This window comes from Cricetulus griseus, chromosome 4, assembly GCF_003668045.3.
Source record: "Cricetulus griseus strain 17A/GY chromosome 4, alternate assembly CriGri-PICRH-1.0, whole genome shotgun sequence".
NCBI classification, from domain to species: Eukaryota; Metazoa; Chordata; class Mammalia; order Rodentia; family Cricetidae; genus Cricetulus; species Cricetulus griseus.
Genome location: NC_048597.1, coordinates 97,222,442 through 97,244,761, shown reverse-complemented (window position 1 = coordinate 97,244,761; position 22,320 = coordinate 97,222,442). Strand labels below are relative to the sequence as shown.

At 47.5% G+C, this 22,320-nt stretch overlaps 1 protein-coding gene across 2 annotated transcripts in view; it reads right to left on the bottom strand.

Annotated features, from left to right (window-relative positions):
* Taok3 (TAO kinase 3) overlaps positions 1 to 22,320 on the bottom strand; it is a 162,544-nt gene that overhangs the window by 1,203 nt on the left and 139,021 nt on the right. For both annotated transcript variants that reach the window (XM_027414189.2, XM_027414190.2), the window contains 4 exons: positions 20,534 to 20,737; positions 10,407 to 10,646; positions 7,857 to 8,069; positions 1,216 to 1,398 (listed from right to left, as the gene is read on the bottom strand). In XM_027414189.2, the coding sequence (XP_027269990.1) occupies positions 1,216 to 1,398; positions 7,857 to 8,069; positions 10,407 to 10,646; positions 20,534 to 20,737 (840 nt within the window). The remainder of the gene's footprint in view (positions 1 to 1,215; positions 1,399 to 7,856; positions 8,070 to 10,406; positions 10,647 to 20,533; positions 20,738 to 22,320) is intronic.

Genomic DNA, 22,320 nt, shown 5'->3' with positions numbered 1-22,320 from the left:
CTTTTGGGGTTTTCCTCGGTCACTTCTCATCTTGTTTTCAGGGTGTTACTAAACCTGGAGCTTATGTTTCATCTGGACTGGCTATCCAGACAGTCCCTGGGACCCTCCTGCTTCCGCCTCTGCGGCTATTAGGGTAACAGGTGTGTGATGGGGAACTAGAGACTCAAACTCAGGCCCTCATGCTTTCAGAGCAAGCGCTTTGCCCATTGAGCCGTCTCCCCAGCCCGGGAGATGCTTTTCATGTACATGTTCATGTGGAAGCCAGAAGGTAGTGTCTGGGGTCATTCCTCAGACACCATCTACCTTGTCTGTCCAGACAGGGCCTCTAAATGGCTAAGTAGGCAGGGCTGGCTATGCAGTGAGCCCCAAGGATCCATCTACATCCTGAGTGCTGGGATCATACCGGTGTTCCACTCACTTCACCTGCTTTTTTGTTTGTTTGTTTCGTTTTAATGTGAGTGTTGGGGACAGAATTCAGATCTTCATGTTTGCATAGGAAGCACCTTCCCTGCTGGGCCATCTCCTCAGCCCCAGCTTTGAGATGCTTCATGACACAGTTTCCACTTGACACAGCCTATAACACTGTCTACAGCAAGGCACAATTTAAGGGGGATAACATTTACTATATGTGGCAATACTAATCTATCTTTGTTTTTACTTTTTCTAAAAAAAATATTTTTATTTAATTATTTATGCCTATGTGGTGTCTCTGCTTAGGTATGTGCATATGAGTGTCATGTCTGTGGAGGCCAGAAGTGTCAGATGCTCTGGAGCTGGAGTTACAGACAGTTGTGAGCCACCATGTGGGTGCCGGGAACTGAACCCTGGTACTCTGGAAGAACAGCCAGCATTCTTAACCTCTGAGCCATCTCTCCAGCACCTCATTTTATTTCTTATTTAAAGAGCCCTTCGGGTAAATTTGTTTTTGCTGAAAAAAATTTGAATCTTATTCAACTTTTTTAGGCCCCTTGGCCCCATAGTTCTTATGTAAGTGACATCATCCAGCTGGCTAAGATGGCGGGCTTCCAAGCTGAAACTCAGATGGTTGAATAACCCTAAGCAATCGTGTCCCAGGCCTGGAGATAATGGCTGCCTCTCTTGGGTACCAGGGGTAAGCTTTCAGTCTGATCCCTGGCCATTAGGGAGGGCTCCATTACAAAACCGTGACCCTCTGAGACCCCAGCCCCACTGCACAGATCCCCAGGAACTTCCTACCTTCTGCTCAAGATGCGCTCTGCGCAGAGACACCCTCTGCTCTAGCTTCTGCAGCTCGCGCTCGTGCTGGGCCTCCGTCTGCATCTTGATTTTGCTCTGGTAGGCGTTGAGCAGCTCCATCTCCTGCTGGAGCTGTAGTCTCAAGGCCTGGCACTCTGCCTCCTGCGCCTCGTCTAGCCGTAACTGTGGGTATAGAAGACACACGCTATATATGTATACACACACACACACACACACACACACACACACACACACACACACACACGGCAGCCCACACGCACCACTCTGGGGATGACTGGGAACAGTCTCCTTACTCCTACTTAGGTGGAAGGACAGAAACTGCAGTTTGGATTACAGCCAGTGGAGCTGGCCCTGGTGGCCACAGTATCTCTGAAGCCTGGCTCTGCCACTCTGGGGTGACATTTTATCAATTATTCATCCTCCTTTGGTCTCATTTCTTTCTTTTTCTTTTTCCAAGGAAACAATGATAATAATTCCCACTAAGATTGGCAAGAATTTTAAAGGAAATACTCCATATAGGATCCCAATCCTGAGACCCCACACATACTGCAATGTCCAACAAATAGCAGTTATTACATTATTTTGGTTTTGACAAGACTGTGTCCATACTTAAACACCTTTAAGTATAAAATCATGACACCTTTTAGACATGCTTAGTGCTATAGAAGTGAATTCAACAATAATTCATATAGTCCGAAGACTGTGCCACTGTGGCTGTTAGGACCGAACAAATCATGCTGGCCATGACTGTGGCTACACATGACCTCTTCCTAGCCACCAACCCAGGACCCTAAGGGTTCAAAATTCTCACTCCTTGGAAGCAGCTGATAACCTGAGGGGAAGCATTTTGCTTCCAAGCAATGGGATCTAAGATTATCCATGCACCCTCACCCAGTTCCCTTTGTTTCCAGTGGTGCACCTCAACTTTACATTTTGTACCAAGATGCCCAGCTCTTATGTGGAGATGGGCCAAGTCCGCCTGCTGAAACTCAAGGCTCGAGCTCAAAGAGGTTCCTGTGTCAGACCATTAGCAGAACACAGATAGGTCCTCTGCCATAGGCTTGGGTATGTCCCCATGTCAGTCCCTCAATTTGACTGGGATTGCTGGAGTCAGAGTCCCCAGATCACCATGGCTACCCTGAGTTTCTCTGCACTTCTCCATACAGGTCATTTCCCCAGTACCATCTTCACTCGATCTATGCCTGGCAATGTATCCCAGTGTCCGCAGTGGAAAGTCACTTTGAAAACATTAAAGCTACTTGGAGAGCGTCTTTAGTCCTGTGAGAAATACATGTGTTTCCTGAGTCCCACCCTACACAGTCTATGTTAGAAGCTGCTAGAGAGGACATTTGCTTCCCATTTCCATTGGGGGACGGACATAGGCAGGGCTGCTGTACACACACAGTCAGTCTACAGCCAGAATAGCCCACAGATGAGGCTGAAATGACCCATGGATCCCAGTGAGGACTGCTGTGGATTCTCTCCTGACCTGAGGGTTCCTTACCAGGAAGAAAATGGCAGTCCAATCATTCTCTACTTCTACAAATTAGCCACCATGAGCCTCAAATGAGAGGTTGAGACTTTAGACTTCCAGTGGGCAGTTTAGAACCTTGAAGTGCTTCCCTCTGAGACAGGGTCTCATGCAGGCCACACTGGAGCTGGAACCTACTATCTAGCCAAGGATGACTGTAAATTTCTGATCCTCCTGCCTCTACCTCCCAAGGGCAAGTATGCACTGCCATGCTAGGATAATGGGTATGTACTGCTGTGCAGGGACTACAGGTATGCACTACCATGCAGGGATTACAGGTGTGCACTGCCTGCCATGCAGGGATTACAGGTGTGCACTGCCTGCCATGCAGGAATTGCAGGTATGTACTGCCTTGATGGGATTATGGGTATGCACTGCCATGAAGGGATTACAGATGTGCACCACCATGCTGGAATTTTAGCAGTGCTGGTGACAAAACCCAGGACTTCCTGCACACTAGATCAGCCCTCTGCCTCCTGCGTCATAGCCCCAGCCTGCAATTTCTTTTGTTTCTGGCATTTTAGCTGTCCCTGCTGTGTGCCGGCTCTGATCATACAAGTCCAGGTTCTAGAAACCCCAGGAGTTCTAGATTTTGGAATTCATCACCTGCAGTCACACACACAAATGCACTCACTCTAAACTTTATAATGATGTAGGTGAGTACCATGCTTGCTTCCTACAATGGCTTAAACAGAAGAGGAGGAGGCCAAGGAGTGTGTAGTGTAAGTCAGGAGTGGCCTAGCATACAGCTCACAGCCTCCACCCAAGATGCAATCCCCTCCCCACAATGCTGGAATGCTAAGCCCCAGGCTGTGTCTGTTTATAAATAAAGTTTTACTAAGGCACACATAATTTCTGGCTGGTCTGCAGAGGTGAGCTGGCTAGTGGGACAGACTTCTCATGGTTCACAAAGCTTCTTACATTCATGATTTGTCCCTTTACAGAAAAATTAAAAAGTGCCAACTCCTGTCCTAAGCAGTCGCTAATGTGAACGGCCTCCCTTCAGTGAGCCTCTAGTTTGCACAGGTAAAGGAGGGATTTATAGGTTACATCTGACTGGTGGTCCAAGGCCAGTGTTGGACAGCTGTGACAGCCACACTCAGTGTCCTCCCTGTTTCCAAACAGAGGGCACTGCTCTCCTCTTAGCCCACAGTCCTTACCCTGTGTCTTCCAATTTATAAAATGTGCTCACTAGACCCTTGCTGCATAGCCGGGCAATGCCACAGGTACTCTATGACTACAGCTAACTGGACAGGAGCCAGGCTGGGGTGTGGCTGGGTTGGTAGAGTCCATATGGGGCATGCATGAAGCCCTGGTCCCATCTCCAGCCCTGAATAAACAGGGTGTGGTGATGAACATCTGTAATCCCAGTGCTTGGGAGGTGGGGAGGCAGGAGGATAAGGAGTTCAAAGTCAATAATGAGGTTCAGGCCAGCCTGGGCTACAAGAGACCCTGTCTGAAAACAAAACAAAAACCAAGGCAGGAATCCTACCCAGTACTGTCCCCATCACCTCTCTCTGTCCTTAACTCTCATCTTCCACTCATTGTCCTCCACTTCCATCCCTCATACTCTGCCTTCTGTTGATCTTTGTGAAACCCCTTAAGTGACCTCACATCCTGGCAGGGTCTGCTACTGTCAAGTGCTTCCTTTCTTGCAATTCCTTGCCTGTAGCCTGGACTTTGTCCCTGAATGCTGAGCCACTGTGTACCCCTCTCCATGTTCTTCTCCTTACTCTGCTTCTTTCCCAGCTAGTCCCTGCCAAGAAGGACCTTTGGAAATGTGGTCACTCCAGGGCTTTAGCCTGGGTCCTCTTCTAACTGCTCCTCCTGAGGGCTCCTGTCTACTCCAAGACTATTTCTTGGTCAAATGCTGGCACACCAGACTTGCCTGGGGAGGTAAGTCCCCCAGTTTTGTTTCTTGGTTTCTTCCGTTTATCTAGACATTCACACTTGGGCTGTTTCCCAGAGCTATGAGTTTAACATGACCACTCCAAACTCACCCTTCCTGCTTCCCTTTCCCAACCTGTCCCACTGTCTTTTTAATAAACCATCACTGTCACCTGCCATTAAGCTCAACCCAGACAGTTAGATCCTTCTTTAATCATCACTCAGCATCTTGGCCCTGTCACCAAGTACACTCCCTGAACCGCTAGCCTGTCTCTCAGACATGGCCACCTCTCCCCTCATCCCAGCACTGCATCTCTAATGTAAGCATCATCCCCTTGCGGTCAAGCAAGAGCAAAAACACCATCGTGGTCTCCTATCGTTTTTGCCATCTCTCAGACCATTCTCCATGTGTCTCTGAGGGATGGTTCCCAGACGGCAATACGATGTAACCAGGTCCCCTACACTTTAGTGACAGTGCACTGTGCTGAGGCCTATAGACCCGACTGTCACCTGTTCCCTGTGCAACCCTCCTGTCTTACTCCCAGGCAGGATCCCCAGCTCTCCACATTTCAGACAGAACTGATGCCTCTGAGTTCTCTAGATGGGCTACAGTTTTCCCACCCCTGCAGCTCCTTAGCCTAAACAGCTATAGTGGTGAGGCCGATGCAGTCACTCCAGACTGGATTAGCCCTTCTTGCTTCTGCCCTACTCCATGCACAGCAGCCCCCTTTTGATGTTGCTTTCTTTGTTGTCCCCAGAGGGCCTGGTCAGGGAGTGAGGATAAATCTTATTTACCATGGTATCCCCTCCAGGAATGCTTGGATCATGGTGTAGACAATCATCAACAATGGTCGGGATGGATGAATGAATGAAGACGAGAATGCAACGGCACCCATCAGCTTAAGAATGTGTTGAAGCCTCTCCCTACTGGCAGGAGCATCCTTTAATTGTCCCCTCCGCTTACTACATGTCTATCTGCCTCTACTGACGAGGATGGGAGAGGGAGTCCCATGTGCAGTTTCTTCTTTTTATGGACAGAGTCTCATGTAGCCTGATCTGGCCTCAAATTTGCTATGTGGCTGAGGATGACTTGGAATTTCTGATTCTCCTGCTCCATCTTCCAGGTGCCAGGATCACAGGTGGGTGCCACCATGCTGGTTTATGCAGTGTGGAGGATCAAACCAAGGGCCTCATTTATGCTAGATAAGCACTCTGCCCACTGAACTGCAGCCACATCCCTTTGAGGGGTAAGAACACCTTCTATTCCCACTGCTGGACTGAACTGGCTAAAGCCACTGTCCAAAGCAGAGAGGTCATGGGTTACTGCTCTCGTGGCTCCTACACATTTGAACCCTCTGGTAGGAACCTTCACTCTGCTCTCTGTGACTTGCTCTCTCCTGATCTTTGGTTACTCACCCTCTTTGATCTATGTCTACTGAGCCTTCAAACATGGATGACTACTAGATCCTGTCCCCACCCTGCTTTGCAAACTGGACCCCCCTTCCCCACCCCTCCCTGATAGATCCACTTACTCTTAACTGTGACAGCTGCCCCCACAAGGCAAAGGAATGGGACCTTTTGTCTTTAATCCCCGTGTCCTTTATGACTTGCAGATTTCAGTATCTACATCTCTCCACATAGACACTTACAGGGTTCAGTGCCATCTTAGTCAATTACTGTGCCTGTCATCCGAATTTACCCTCTCTTCTCAACTCTCCCTGTCTCCTGTCAACTCCTCTCTGAAACTCAATTCTCTCTGCTGCCCCTCCTAAGTGTCCCCCAAACCCTGCCCAGCCTTCACCATGCCCATGTCAGCCTGCCTTCCAAACTCCCTCTTGTGCTGTGGAAAACCCCAGGGCTCATGGCAACTGCACACTGGACATCTGTGTCCTCTTGTGGTAGAGTAACAGCTCACCTCCTGCCTTGGAGGTTCTGACCCTCACTCACTCCACCCCCACGTGTTACTCCCTGAATGGTCAGGTTGGCCATTCATTCTCAGACCCTTTGGGGCTTCTGCGTCTTTGCAGACTGCAACCTCAGGTGGAGCCAATGTTTCTTTTTAGTAAGCCATTGGCCATCAGGGCTGGTCACTGTGGGATGATGTCATTCAATTACCTGACAGACCCATTTCCTAACCTACCAACATCCATGGGATCCTGGAACACAGTGGAGAGCCAGGAGAGACTAGCCTGGGAATAAGACAGGAGGGGCACATGGGGGCTCTGAACCCCCTTTTCTTGTTCCCTTCCCCTCCCTCTTTCTTCTTTCTTTCCTCTCATCCTCTTTTCTTTTATCCTTTCTTCCCTTCTCCTTTCCCTCCCTTCTCCCTTCCCTTCTTTTCAGTGCTTGGGGCCCTCCTGCAAGTGGTCTACTGATGAACTATACCCCTTGCCTTTGTTTTGCAAGACTGGGTCTTGAGAGTAGTCCAGGCCATCACAGTCCTCCTCCCCCAGTCTTCTGAATGCTGGCATCACAGGTGTGCACCACAGCTCCCAGCCCAATCCTCCTTCTTGAACTCTGGCTTTACCCTTGAGCTCTGAGCCCCAGGTGTATGCTCTTCTCATCTGAACCTTTGCCTATACAGGCCCATGTACTTTTGTTCTCCAGGCATCTCCAGGCCAGCTTCCCTGTTCCTCCTTGTCCTTCCAAGGCCCTGAGTACCCCAACAACTAAGTACTCAGTGTGTCTGGCTATTAACAGTCAATGAACTGACTTCCCAGACTCCCTGACATAGCTTGAGACCCTGTCTAGCTATCTCCACTGTCTCTGGGCCTAGTAGGCTTGGCCAGAGTTTATTTAGCAAATGTGTCTGTCTGTGTGTGTGTCTCCCCAAACTTGACCATGAGCTCAGAGGTGGCAGGGCCAAGCCAGATATTGGGGTGCTGGTCAGTAAACCTCTGATGAACAAGCATATATACACACGTGATATCCATCCCATCTTGCCCTCCCTGTCGTCTCCCCCCCCCATTGGCACCACTCCTTCAGCTCCATCTTATGAGACACATTCCAGCGAGTATCTGCATGGCCTTGGCTTTACTTGGCGTCGTCATTTTCCTCCGTTCCTCAGGCAGGAAAAGCAGCAACAAATATATCCCAAACCAACATATCTCAGGAGGTGCTTGGGAATGAAAGCCGGGTCTTGAATTTCCTGGAAATCCCAAAAGCTCTTGAAGAAGCCGTGGCAACAAACCTACCCACTTACCGCCTGAGAAGCCATCATCTCATTTATACTCTGTTCATACTGCTCTGCCAAAATGGCCAGTTTTCTTGTCTGCTCGTCTTTCAGTGTCTTTAAGATTGTTTTGTGCTCATTCTTTGGAGTGACTTCCAACTGGTGATTTTTGAGTGCTTTGTACTGTTTGGTCTGTACTTTGCAAGTGTCCTGAAACTGTTTTTTAATTTGCATTTCCATGGCCTGGCAAAAAGAAAGAAAGAAAAAGGGACAAAGAGAAAAAGAGAAACGAGTCAGTCCACATAGACGTCTCTGAGTTAAACAACACAGAACAAGCACGGGACTCCCACACGACAGCCATCAATCCAGAAAGTGATAGGACAGTGCATGCTGGAGGTAACACTCTCAGTACTCTGGTTTTTTAACACAAAATGGATGGAAGTGATTTTTGAATTGACAACAAATGGCTTTAGGACAAAAAGTCAATTTTAACAGGGGAGCTACGATTCGTAAGTAGATTGTAGAATACTATGAAACTTGTTAACCAGTTGGCAATTATTTCCCTGGTTTCCTCTAAGTCTTTAGTGGCTCCCGTTGTTCACTGTGTTTTGGTTCCCCTGGGTGAGCCTGTACACATCCATGATGCACTGTATCCTTTCATTTCCAAGTGAGGAAGGGGGTGACGCTCTACAGCCAGCGCCCCCTGCTAAGGCTCAAAATGTCTCTCTGAGACATCAATTAAAAAGCACTTCCCATCCTAACCCATCCCCATGTGACTTCAGTAGAGAGTGAAAAAGAAAAGTGACTTTGGTCTTTGATTCTGGTAAGAGTATGCTTTTGGGAGGTGATCATCAAATTTTCACTCTGGAGAGTGGGAAGAAGAGTATATGGCAGGCACAGGACACTCCGTATTCACATGCCACTTGGCGAACACTCAGGGCTTCGGGTGGCAGGGGTCATGGATGTGCTTAGGGTTTGCTTCGAAGGGGCACGTGCCAAAGTGACTAAGGGTGGCCTGCATCTGTGCTAGCTCTGACAACTGCCCTTTCTTCGTGACACATGCCAGAAGCTGAGGACACAGAACTTGCCAACTAGTGCCATGCTAGGATTAGCTGGAGGCTGCCAGGACCAAAGGGTTTCCTCCATTTATCCCCCACTTCAGCCTGGAGAGACATTCCTGATTCCCAAGCCCACGGCAGATGTCGCTAGTGAGCTACACTGGATCCTGCTAGCTCTGACCGTGGCTTTGTAGCCTTTATTTGTGCGGCAACCTTGAAGATGGCTGTTACCATCACAGCTTTGTCACTTACTGGGACTAGGACCACGGACAGTTCTTTATCCACTTTTGCTGGGGGCACTTTCTGTGTTTATGTCTGTGGAGGTCAGAGGACAACTGTGGGTAGGCGCCTCAGATACCATTCATCTTGATAGAGTCTGGTAAAACCTGGGGCTGCTAAGCAGGCTAAGTGGGTGGCCAGCCAGGTCCAGGGAGCTGCCCAGGAGGTCTGGGGTCACAGACATCGATTTTTTTTTCCTTTCCTTTTCCCCCACCCTGTTTTCCTGTATAGCTCTGGCTAGCCCAAGACTCACTATGTAGATCAGGCTGGCCTAAAGTGCACTTATCTACCTCTATGTGTGCAATACTATGCCTGACCCAACCTTTTTTTTGTTTTTTAAACATAGGTTCTACTGTCTATAACTCCAGTTCCAGGGGGGTCTGTCACCTTTGTACCAATGCACATAAAAAATAAAATTAAATATATTTAAAAAAACAAAAGATTTGGCTGTAAGCACACCTATAAAAAAAAACATAGGTTCTAGGGCAGTGTGGTTTTCTCAACCTTCCTAATGCTCTACTTCATAACTGTAATTTTGCTATTGTTATGAATCATAATGTAACTGTGTTTTCTGATGTGAAAGGGATGTTCAACCTTCCTAGGTTCAGAACCACTGTTCTAGGGGATAGAACACACGTCTTTGTACCTGCAAACGCTTTCATTTTCAAGTTTTTAGTTTTATTTTATATGTATGAGTGTTTTGCCTCAATGTGTCTTAGGTGCTTGGTGCCCTCTTGAAGGCCAGAAAAGGGCATCACATCCCCTGGAACTGAAGTTACAGATGGTCAGCTGCTGTGTGGGTCCTGGGAATCAAACCTGGGTCCTCTGGAAGAGCAGCCAGTGCTCTTAACCCCTGAGTCACCTCTCCAGCCCTTCCCTACTGCCTTTCAAAGATGGTGGGTGACCAATGGCTCAGGGAGGGCTGAGGGCCCTGAAGCTTAGATGGTTCCAGAGCTTCCCAGCTTGCAGAAAGAGCCCTGGATGCCACACATGGAGGTTCTGATTCTGTGGCCCCACCCATTTGTGTGAGGATGCTGTCATTCGGGGTGTGTTGCTGTCCTTTTACCTTTAAGTTTTTTTTTTTTTTTTTTGGTTTTTCGAAACAGGGTTTCTCTGTGTAGCTTTGCAGCCTATCCTGGCACTCGTTCTGGAGACCAGGCTGGCCTCGAACTCACAGAGATCCGCCTGCCTCTGCCTCCCGAGTGCTGGGATTAAAGGCGTGCGCCACCAACGCCCGGTTTACCTTTAAGTTTTTCGGCTGTTGCCGAAGCTCCATGACGTGCTTCCGGTGCAGCTCCCGCTCCCGCCTCTTATTGTACTCCAGCTGGTTCTCCAGCTCCGTCTGGTGCTGTAGCCGGATCAGATCCATTCGGAGCTTCTGCAATGTGTGCAGCTGTCTGTACTCTAGCTCTCGGGTGGACTCGTCGTGCCTGATCAGCATGGCGTGCTCCATTTCCTTCTGGGTCCTCTTCTTATTCAGTTCCTGCATCCCGGAGCAAAAGATGAATGGAGAGTGATGAGCGGAGGGAAAGGGAGGGACACACAACATGGTGAGGGAGGGCTCTTAATTAAGTCCATTAGTGTTTGCAGCATGACTTAATGAGATCAGAGGGGGCAGTCCCTGGAGCTTTGCATTCTGTGACAAGGCCACCACTCACAAGTGGAAACTTCCCAGTGGTCATAACTGCACTATCTGGGAAATGGGATTAATACCCACTGGTTCTTCCTGTCGCACAGAGGGGCTGTGGGTCTTAGATTGTGCAAGGCTTTGGTGTGTTCAAGATAGGGGCTCCCATGCTGGCTACCTATTAAGATCATGTAAGGAAACACACCCCCAAATTCTGACAATTGTCTGGGACCCCTGCCCATTTCAATTTTAAAGCCTTCTCCAGGTGACTCTTGTTATTCCACCAGCATCAAGATCTCCAGATGACTCTGCTATGGGACCAATGTGTTGCCCTCAGCTTTCGGTGAAGTACCCTGTTTTCGTACATAACAGAAGTAGGCCAATTATCTATTTTTTAAAAAGCGGAGCTTAGGGCATGCTGGGAGAAATTGAAGGACACCATTTCCCTTTCATCTTGCCCACAGCAGCCAGTCCGACCATTTCTACATCTAACACTCCATGTTTTCAGTTCTGTCTTCCTTCCTTCCTTCCTTCCTTCCTTCCTTCCTTCCTTCCTTCCTTCCCTCCTTCCTTTTGAGAGTGGGGAAAGACCCAGCAGGAAAAATAAGAAAGGTCAAGTGGAAGGTTTTAAACCACTAACTTGAGATTATTTTCATCTCTCACTCTAAACTGGGTATTGATCCTCAGGTCCTCAGCTTTGAACCTAGAGCCTTGCACATGCTAGGCAAGCACTCTACCACTGAGCTATATCCCTAGCCCCTTGAGGCTGTTTCCTCAATGCACTAGTCACAAAGACCTAAACCACCAGGCCTGGATTCATGCCAACGTTTACTAAGCAGTGGCTGCTGCCCTAGACTTGGGGACATTCTAATGGCGAAGCAGGCACTGGTCTTACAGCTGACTGGATCCAAGGTAGGTGGAAAGCATAATTTGGGCCAGTCTATTTTCTCTCCTAGGAATTTGGAGCCAGTTATGGCTGTGGGGCTGGAGAGATGGCACACACAGGAACTATGGATGGTCCTCTGCTGCTGTGAGGGGTGAGGTTTAGATAAAGCTAGACTTTAGAAGAGAGGGAGGAGGGGGAAAGGGGAGGGGGAAGCAACGGGAAGGATAGAGTGGGAGGGAGAGAGACAAATGGATGCAGTGAGTATTTTGTTCCCAAGTCTTGATTGGATTTCAGCCCATTTCTATGTCCAGCTGTATTAACTGCTACTGAGGACTTTTGTTTGTTTCATTTCTGTTCTATTCTACTTGCCCCTGTCAGCCTCAGCATAGAGTCTCACTATGTAGCCTAGGCTGGCCTGGACCTTGCAATTTAGACCAGGCTGGCCTCAATCTCACGAGATCCGCCTGCTTCTGCTGCCTGCATGCAGAGATTAAAGTCGTGGGTGGCTGTGTCAGCTGCTTTTGAGTTTTATTGGCGCTTTTCCTGTATTTCTACAGTAGCACTTCTGGTTTGGACTGAAGCCAACCCAAATAAATTCCAGTTAACATGCAAGCAAGGGAGCCTTAACCAGTGCAAGGAAACAGACTCTGTACAAATTTAAAAGGTGAAAAACTCAGGGCCAGGAAGAGGGTGCTCCAGAAGGGGTGTGCGTTATGAAGTTTTGTGGAAGAAAGCTTGGAGTTGGACTTGCCAGGGGATCAGCCAGGTACCTAGCTTCTCTCAGTATCTGTGAGGGGAGGAGATGTGAGGTGTTTGTAGTCACAGGATGTTAGACACAGATGTGTACAGGTGCTTGCAAGTACCACCATAGGACATTCATTTATTCATTCAGCTAGCATTATGATACGCATGCTATATGTCAGAGACTGGCATAGGCACAGGAATGGAGCTGGAAGGAGGACATCCCTGGGGCTCAGTTTTTAGTGCAGGAGTAGCTACAGTGTAAACATGCTTTAAATGTTTCAATTCACTGAAGTGAATTCTGCAAACTCCCACCCTTTCTTTCTATTGGTTTCTTATTGCCTCTTTACAACAACCACCAAATTGTTCTTTTAAAAAGAATTATTTTATGTCTATGAGTGCTTTGTCTTCATTGTATGTAAAAGGCACCACAAGTGCTGGAAGAGGTCAGAAGAGGGATCAGATCCCCTGGAACTGGAGGTGTAGATGGTTGCGAGCCATCACGTGGGAGCTAGGAACTGAACCCAGGTCCTCTGGAGGAGCAGGTGTGCTCTTAATCACTGAGAAATCTCCTCAGGCCTGACTAAATGTCATTTTTTCAAAGACTAGTGAGTGGCCCCTGGGTGGTACCACAGGAAATTGGCCCCTCCCACAGATCAAATGATCGTATTAAGGACCCGGCGCATGCCAAGGAAAGCGTCCTAAGTGGGTGAAGGTCCCACAGTCATTTAAGCCACAGTGCTGAGCTTTACAGCCCCACACCAACTCCAGAAGCCCAAGTTGAGCTTAGGTGGCTCAGAGTCTAAAAATAAAAGACCAAGCAAGTACTTTCAGTGGACATCATGGACTTCTCTTCTTGAGTGGAGTGGCTCTGGGTGCTGAGGGACACCTGCACAGGACACTGTGGGTGCTGAGGGACACCTGCATAGGATGCTGTGGGTGCCAGGGACACCTGCATGGGGCGCTCTAGGTTATGAGTTATTTACACTGAGCTACACAGAGGCTGCTGACCAATGCTAATGTTTGGGAATCATCCGAGCAAAGCTCGGGGGAGAGTCAGCCTTGGTCCTTCTGGTGATTTGCTGTCTGAGGCTTTGGCAAGCTTCCTATACAGAGAAGCCCCTTAGCGCACACTTTAGTTTCTTCAGGCATAAACTCAGGGCCTTCCCACCCAGCACAAATAATGCTTGTGAAGATGAAATGAAAGACCTAAGAAAGTGGTTCAGAATGTAACCATGTGGCATTGTTTTCCTGTACTTAGAAATGAACAACTGGCATAGAGCATCTTAAACTTAGTTTTACAAATAGTTAGAAAATGTAAGCATGGTACTGCAAATGCTTTTGGTTGTGATTTCTAGGCTTCTCTCTTTATTATAAATCCTGTATCTGAGTTATTGAGCTGTAAGATGGCCAGCTGCCATGGGAAACCCATTCTTATCTTATTTCATATCCGTCTTATCCTCAGTCCAGTACCGTTCCTACATGACAACATGCAATGTGCTTTCATTTTTTTTTTCTTTTATGTGGGGAGTCTTGCTATGGCACCCAGGCTGGTTTCCAACTCCTGCACCCAAGTCATCCTCCTGCCTCAGCTTCAGCCTTCCAGACAGTGGGACTTCAGTTATGCACCACTGTACCTACTTGTCAATTTAAAAAAGTCATTGCATACAGCTCACCCAACTCTAACTGCACCTCTGTAGGGTGACAACCTTGCAAAGATTTTTATTTGTTTGTTTATCTTTTTAGACAGTATAGATGGCCTAGAACTCTCTATGTAGACCAGGCTGACCTCCTGAGCACTGGGGTTAAAGGCATGTGCCCCCACTCTGAGGGCCTCCTTATAAAGACTTTCATATGTAATTGTGAGGTGCTGGGAAGCTGAAGGTCTAAGATCACATACAACTTCTGTGACATTGAATAGAGGCTAAAATTCTGGTGCTCAGGTTTGTGACATTCTTTGTGAAAAGAGATTCCAGTGAAGCGTATCTTCCCGTATTCTATTTTTCCAATCTGTGCTAGAATGTTCTAGACACTGATGGCACGTTATATGTTAGAGCTAGGCATGTCTGTGGCTTGTATAAAATAAAAAAAAAAAGAGTTGAATCAGAGCTGATGGCATTGGTGACTCTGCCTGCCAATGCCCTAAAGGTCCACATGCCCTGGGGGAGGGGGAGGGGGGCAGAGGCACTGGCTCCCTTTTGCCAGGCAGGGGCTCTCCTGCTAAGCCTAATCTCTAGGTCTTTTCAATGGTGTTTTGAGACAGGAACTTGACAAGCTGCCCGGGCTGGCCTCCTAACTCACGATTCTCCTGCCTCAGCCTTCCAAGTGTTGGGATTACAGGTGTGTGCCAACCACACCTGGCTTAGAATTCAAACTTCACAATGGTGTCACTGTTGGACAGTACATTTAGCAATTTCTTAGTTTTGGTGTTTGGACAGGGTTAGGAAGGCTCAGCCAGGTACTGGTGTCCCTTTACACTGGCTTTGTGAGCTGAATGGAGTCCGGACAGTTGGCTCACATAGGGGTGAAGGAAGTTAGGTCCACTGGAACTACAGACTTCTAAGAGGGTGACTTGGTGGTATTTGTCTATCTGTCTATCTGTCTTAAAATTTTTATTACTCTATGCGTGAACATTTGTGGGTGAATGCAGTTTTCAGGGATCAAGCTCAGGTCAGCAGGCTTGGCAGCAGGTAGCTGGGTGGTTTTGTGTGTCAACTGGACACGAGCTAGAGTCATCAGGGGAAGGAGCCTCAGCTGAGGAAATGCCTCCATGAGATCCAGTTGTAAGGCATTTTCTCATTTAGTGATCAGTGGGGGAGGACCCACTATGGTGGGTGGTGCCATCCCCAGGCTGGTGGCCCTAGATTCTATAAGAAGGTGGGATGAGCAAGCCATGGGGAACAAGCCAGTAAACAGCACCCCTCCATGGCCTCAGCATCAGCCCCTGCCTCTGGGATCCTGTCCTGTTTCTTCAGTGATGAACAGCAATGCTGAAGTATAAGCCTAATAATCTCTTTCCTCCCCAACTTGCTCTTTGGTCATGCTGTTTTTTCAAAGCAACAGAAACCCTAGGACATGTTTTTACTCCCTGAGCCATTCTGCTGGCCCTTTGTGATATGTACCTAAAACTTTCAGCCAGAGGCTCCACTTGTGAGAAGTATCTGTGAAAATATGTGTGCATGGAATGCCTAGAGGCTGATTTTTCTGCAGGGCTGGGATGGAACCATGGCCTCGTGCATGCTATGTGAGCTGTCTGCCACCAAACCACACCTAGAGACACTAAAAACACATACAAAGATGTTCTCGGTGGTGGTGGTGACAGTCACATTTCCCCAGGTGTCCTGAGAGGAGCAGCATTTGCTATGTATGTGTGACTGTGGGGGAACCCTGAGAGGCTGTGTGTGAAGAGCAGGGCAGTGCTCTACATGTGGCATGGTAGATGGAGAGAGGGAAAATAGCATGGAGGGAGGGCATCTGCTGTTTCTGCACTCCCCACCCCAGCCTTCCCTTCTGCTTTGAGCCAGGACTCCATCCTTGCTGGAATCGGGGTTACTTTAAGGACAGGCATGTTACTTACTCAAGTTCTCTCTCTCCTAGGAACTGGATTTGGTACAGAAAGGATGCCTTAACAGGGTTGAGGAAATATAGCCCAACGGTGGTGCCCAGAGGAGCACAGCTCTTGCCCTCTGCATCAGGCATGGAAAGTGCTTTTCCAGCATGTCTCCTCATCATCCCCGGCTCTTTCCTTTAGCTCTGTTACCTACCCCTTATCTTTCCAGTTAATTCTGGGGCTGCAAAGATGGTTCATTGCTTAAGAGAGCTTGATGTTCTTGCCAAGGACCTGGGGGGGGGTTCCCAGAACCCACATGGTGGCTCACAATTGCCTATAATTCCAGTTCTAGAGGGACCCACTACCCTCTTCTGGCCTCTTTCATATGCAGGCAAAACATCCATAACACATAAAATGAAAGTAAAAAATTCTTGAAAAATTTCATTACCATGCCTAAGCCAGCCAGAGTTTGTGTCTACTGCTTGCAGGTAATGCCGCAGAGTTAAAGTCATACATAAGATGAGTGGTGGTAGTGGTGGTGGTGGTGGTAGAAGTACGGGAATCTAGAATAATATATGGTAAAATGAATGGTTGGATGTTTTGGGGAAAGAACTGGCTATGAGATTATGAAGAAAGTGATCAAAAGGCACCAAATTTTCATTATGCAAGATGAATAATTTCTAAATTTCTAAAGGACAGAATGATGACTATAGCTTGCAATACTTATATGTGGGAGGATGGGAGAGAAGTCTCCTTACTCAGGCAGGAATATACACTTGCACATAATGTATGCATATACACGATACTTGACACCTACACCCATAATGAATGCACATGCATACACAAAGACATATACATACATGCACACAATGCACACACATACATGCAGAAACTATGAGGCGCTGATGGATATGACAATAAACTCAAATATAATTTCACAATGAATACTATGTCAAAGCATCAAGTTATATACCTTAAATGTAGACAACTTCTATCCCATAATTAGAAATAACTTCTCATGTTACACTTTCTATTTTTTTACTTTTCAGTGTTCTTGCTGCTTTTGTAAATAGAAAAGCACTGAATGTTTTCACAAAAGTGGTTCTAGAATAAGACTAGCACTGGAGAATCTGAACGCTTAAGAAAAATACTCTCACAGGGCTAGCCTTGGTTTAAGTGTGTGTGTGTGTGTGTGTGTGTGTGTGTGTGTGTGTGTGTGTACATGTGTGCAGTACCCTTGGAGGCCAGAAGAGGGCACTGAATTCCATGGACCTGGAGTTACAGGTTGTTGTGAACAGCCATATAAATGGCAGGAACTGAACCCAGGTCCACTGCAAGAACAATGGATGCTCTTAACTGCTAAGCCATCACTTCATGAATACAGTTTTTTTTTTTAAATCATGTTGGGGAGTAGTTACTTTCTATAACTTTTATTGATGATAACTGATACCTTGGCCTCAAAATTTCCCTAAATATCTGCTATTGGAATAACAGTAATTGTCAGATGAAAAAACATCTTATTTCTAACTAGCTATAGGGCTTTTTTATTTTTTTAAAAAACTGCATGTGTATGTGTGTGTGTACATGGCATGTATCTGTGTGTCTGTTGTGTGTGTGTGTATGTATGTATGTATGTATGTATGTATGTATGTATGCACAGTGTATTGAATGTGAGAGCATGCCATGCGATGCACGTATGTGGAGGTCTGGGATTCTTCAGTCTCTGTCCCCTATCGGGATTACAGATGAGCATGCACTGTGAGCCCCGCTTTCCAAGGGCACTGGGGATCTCACTAGGGTCTTCATGCTTGCACAGCAAGTACTTCATTCACTGAGCCTTTTCCCATATTTCATTTTTGGTCCTGACAGGTCTGGAATATTTGGTGCTTGGATAATTTCTTACCAGAACTTCTCTTCAAGCTTGTGTTTCTAGCTAGACCTTAATGTCTCCAAGGCTCAAACTGGAGAATACTTTTGATTACACACCCTATCTCTCCTCTCATTGGCTGCCAAGACCTGTTGGTTCTTGCTTTTTCTTTTATTTCTTTAGGTTTTTGAGACAGGGTTTCTCTGTGTAACAGCCCTGGCTGTCCTGGAACTTGCTCTGTAGACTAGGATGACCTCAAACTCACAGAGATCAGCCTGCCTCTGCTTCCCGAGTGCTGGGATTAAAGGCGTGCACCACCATCACCTGGCAGTTTCTTTTATTTTTGAAGTCAGGGTTTCTTGTATGTCTGACTGGCCTCAGACATCCTCCTGTGTGCCAGTTTGTGTGATGCTGGAGGTGGGGCTCAAGGTTCTGTTGTGCTAAGCAAACACTCTGCCAACTAAGCAGTCTAAGTCCCATGTATTCTGTCTGAAATCATGATTCTGACCCAGCTGTCTTTTGGATCCTCCCATCACAATGTTGTCCATTCCCGAGTTCCCACACTTTGTCTCTTTGCTTCTAGTCTCATCTTGCTAAACAGCTTTTCTCAAATATTTGTTGCTGTTATCGCCTCTGTAATGAACCTGTGTAGTTTTCCTTGCCTTTATTTACTCATATCACATCAATACAACAGTTCCACCATGTGTCTTTGTCTATGGACTGTGGTCGGGCAGAGTGCCTCATACTATCACAGTGTCTAGATCCCTCTTCCCATTCTCAACCCATGTATCACTCCAAATGATGTTCTCTCTCTCTCTCTCTCTCTCTCTCTCTCTCTCTCTCTCTCTCTCTCTCTCTCTCTCTCTCTCTCTCTCTGGTCTACTATCTCGAAAACCACTACCATGGTCAGAAGTGTTCACCAGTTTCTCCTTTCCAGATGCCAAAACACAAACACAGAGCCTGGCTGGTCTAGAATGATTGCTGGGCAGTGAATTCCAGGTGGCTTTGCTCTTCCCTCCTATTTGAACACTGCCAAGCACACCCCTATGATCCCAGCACTCAGGAGGCTGAGGCAGGAGGATGGACAGTTCAGGTTAACTGGCCCATAGGAGATCTTGTCTCAGAAAACAAAACAAAAAAGGTTTTCTGAAAACACCTGCCCTGATCGCAGTCCTGTCAATGCTGCCTGAGGTGGTTGCTTCCCTCTTACATGTGAACACCGGGTTTTTATGAACCATCAGTGGCATGTCTTCTCAGATTATTAACACTTTCCTGGCAGACAGACATGTTTTCTATATCTTCCGTCTCAGTGAGGACCATCACATCCATCTAGTCTCCCAAACTGGAAGACTGGCAGTTATTACTATAGTAAGTATTATTGCTATTGTTATATGATTGTATGTATGTGTAAGAGTGTTTGTGTTTGCATGTGTGTAGAGGCCAAAGGTTGACGTTGTGTGTCCTTCCTTAATCTCTAGCCACTTTATATTTTCAGACAGAGTTTCTCATTAAACCTACAACTCCCCGATTAGCCTGGACTGGAGGGCTGACAAGCCACAAGTGTCCTCCTGTCTCCATCTGCCCAGTGCAGGGATTACAGATGCACACTGTAGCGCCTAGGGTTTTGCTTTGGTGCCGAGAACCTAGGTCCTCATGCTTGCGTGGCAAGCACTTTACTGACTGAGCCATCTCTCCAGCATTTTTGAGATGTGGGCTTCCTATGTAGCTCAGGCTAGCCTCAAACTTGTGATCCTGCCTCAGTCTCTTGAGCAGAAACCATCCCAGTCTCCTCTGTTTGAAATCCCCATGGGAAACTGATAAAAATTATTGGCAGCTGACTTGGGGAATGCTGCTCTGATATAACCTCCCTGTTCTGTGCTACCATCTCCTCTGGGCTGGAGCTCATAGAGGAGGATCACCTGTTTCCCTCCCTACCCTCTGCCTCTCACCAGTGTAGCCTGGGTCTCACACTGATGCTCTGGTCTTCAGAGCAAAGCTAGTGCTTTCTGGGTCGTTCCTCTGCCTAAAGGCCTCTGATGGCTCGCCCAACACCTTGATGGCTCACACTGCCTTCAGGGTACAGTCTGAAGGCCTCACTTTAAAGAGGTCTGCAGCCCTGCTCCGGCCAGCTCCCCTTTTTCCCAGGCTGCATTCCACACACCCAGACCGCTGGCTGCCCTTGGTGTCTCCTCCAAGCTCCATCTCAGCCTGTCACTGTCACTCAGGCAGGAGATTGACATTAGTCAGTTATGTCTGCTTCCCTTCCCAGGCTTTGGCAGCCAGGTTCTGCTTGGTAGCCCTGGTGTCTGCCACAGAGCTTGGCACAAAAGAGGTACTCTGTAGGCATCTGATGACGGAGTGAACATGATGTGCAGAGCATCACACTGTTATTTAAGTGTTTCATGTAGAGTCACAAAACCTAGGCTGCAAGCAGAAGCCTTCCTCTCTCTCTCTCTCTCTCTCTCTCTCTCTCTCTCTCTCTCTCTCTCTCTCTCGCCCTGCTTTGTATGATAGGTTGCGTGTACACCTTCAGCGTGACACTATTTTTCACCTGTTTAAGGCTGGTCCCTATGCTGAAAATGGCTATCTCTTACCAGAGATAAGCATTAGCATTCCCTGACGGTGCTAATGGTTAAGGACACAGGAATGGAGACAGACCCCCCGCACTGCCCCTCATATGGCCTCCATGTCACAAATACCTCCCGAATGTTCTGCTGTTCCACCTCATGGCGCTTGATCATTATTTTCCGCTTGAAGAAGCGGCAGTTTCTGTCGTAGTACAGTCTCTGTTGAGTGAGCAGGTGGGCTTCCTCCTCAGCCTGCGTATGCTGCAGGTTCTCTTTATGCTTTGATATCCTCTCCTGCTTCTCCTTCTTGGGTGTGCTATGGTCCTCATTCATTTCCTGATAACAATGATAACACAAACGTAAGGTCCATCAAACCGTAGGGCACCAAGGACAGGTTAAATCATGTAGATGGTGGGTATAGATCTCATCATGGAAAGGTTTTGGGGTAAACAACCTCTGCTCCCCCATTTGTTTTCTCCCCAATTACTTGAGTGTTAAGTGAGGGGGATAGCTGGGTTTCCTTGGTTTGGCTTCTTGCTCTCAGAGATCATTTATTCAGTTATCAAACAATGACTCCACCAAAGGACTAACAGGTAGCAGGTGAGCAAGAGATCATGGTTCCTCGACACTCAAGGGCTGGACAAACCCAGCTGAGATGACTGTCAAACCTGCCTTCAAAGGAAGGTCCAGAGTCCCCAAGGATCATTTGGTGGAAAGCACCTGACCTCAGTAGTAACAATTATGTTGACATTTGAAAGAATTGGTGGGAACTAAGCAGGGGAAGAGAGAAAAAAATATTCCTGATGGAGGGAACAGCTTGTGAAAAGCTCTTAGCATAGGGTGGGTTAGCATAGGGCTAATAATTTGGTTAAGAGGTAACAGGCGGCATCGGCTGGTGGGGTCTGATGGGCCACGAGGCTGGTCAGGCTGATGGACATGTAGATCAAGTTCAGGTCAGTGTTTCACTCAGTTCTGGAGTTGAGCCCAGGGACTCAGACATGCTAGGCAATGATGGGAGATGTCCTTCTATATATGTTTCTCTTACTGGTTGATGAATAAAACTCTGTTTGGCCAGTAGAGGCAGGAAGATAGGTGGGGCTAGGAGACGAGGAGGATGCTGGAGAGAGAGGCAGAGAGGCGCTTTGAGAGGACACCATGTGGCCCAAGGAGTAACATGCTAGATTACGGGTAAGCCACAGCCTACATGGCAATACATAGATTACTAGAAATGAGTTAATAATTAAGACAGAGCTAGCTGGTAAGAAGCCCTAGCCATTGGCCAACAATTTAAGTCTTTGTGTGCTTATTTGGGGCTGAAGGGTGGTGGGACCTGGCAGAACAAGAAACTCTAGTTACAAGGCTCCGTCGAGGAGCTGCATCCCAAGTCCACCAAGGATCTTTAGTCTAGGAAAAATGGGAGTGCCATACTGAGAAAGTGGGTGCTGGCTGCTGTGTGGAGATCAGGACAGAGGCAGGCTCGGGACCATGTCTGTGGAGGCAGCTGGGAGTCTCCTGGGAAGGTCAAGTTGAGGGAACAGAGTGGCTTGGAACAAGGACAAGGTAGAAGACTTAAAGGGAAGTGGTTGGGTTTCAAAGTTAGGAAGGGACTCTACAGATGTCGCTAATTTGAGTTGCAGGAGAAAAAGAACTACGCTTCATCTGAGATGAGAGGGTTGAGGAAACCATGCATAGGAAATCTCCACTCTGGCTTCCCAAGACACATGGGCAACACGAAGAGGGCTGCAAACCGGGAGAGCTGGGCTGCTAGTCTGTGGAGAGGGCATGGGAATACTTCTGGGGAGGACACAGCCCACTTAGCCACCTTCATTCTACAGATGAGCTTCACCTATGTGTGGTTAAGCCTCACACATCTGAAATCACTTGTTTTTCTTAATGTTCATCATAAGCCATCACTATTT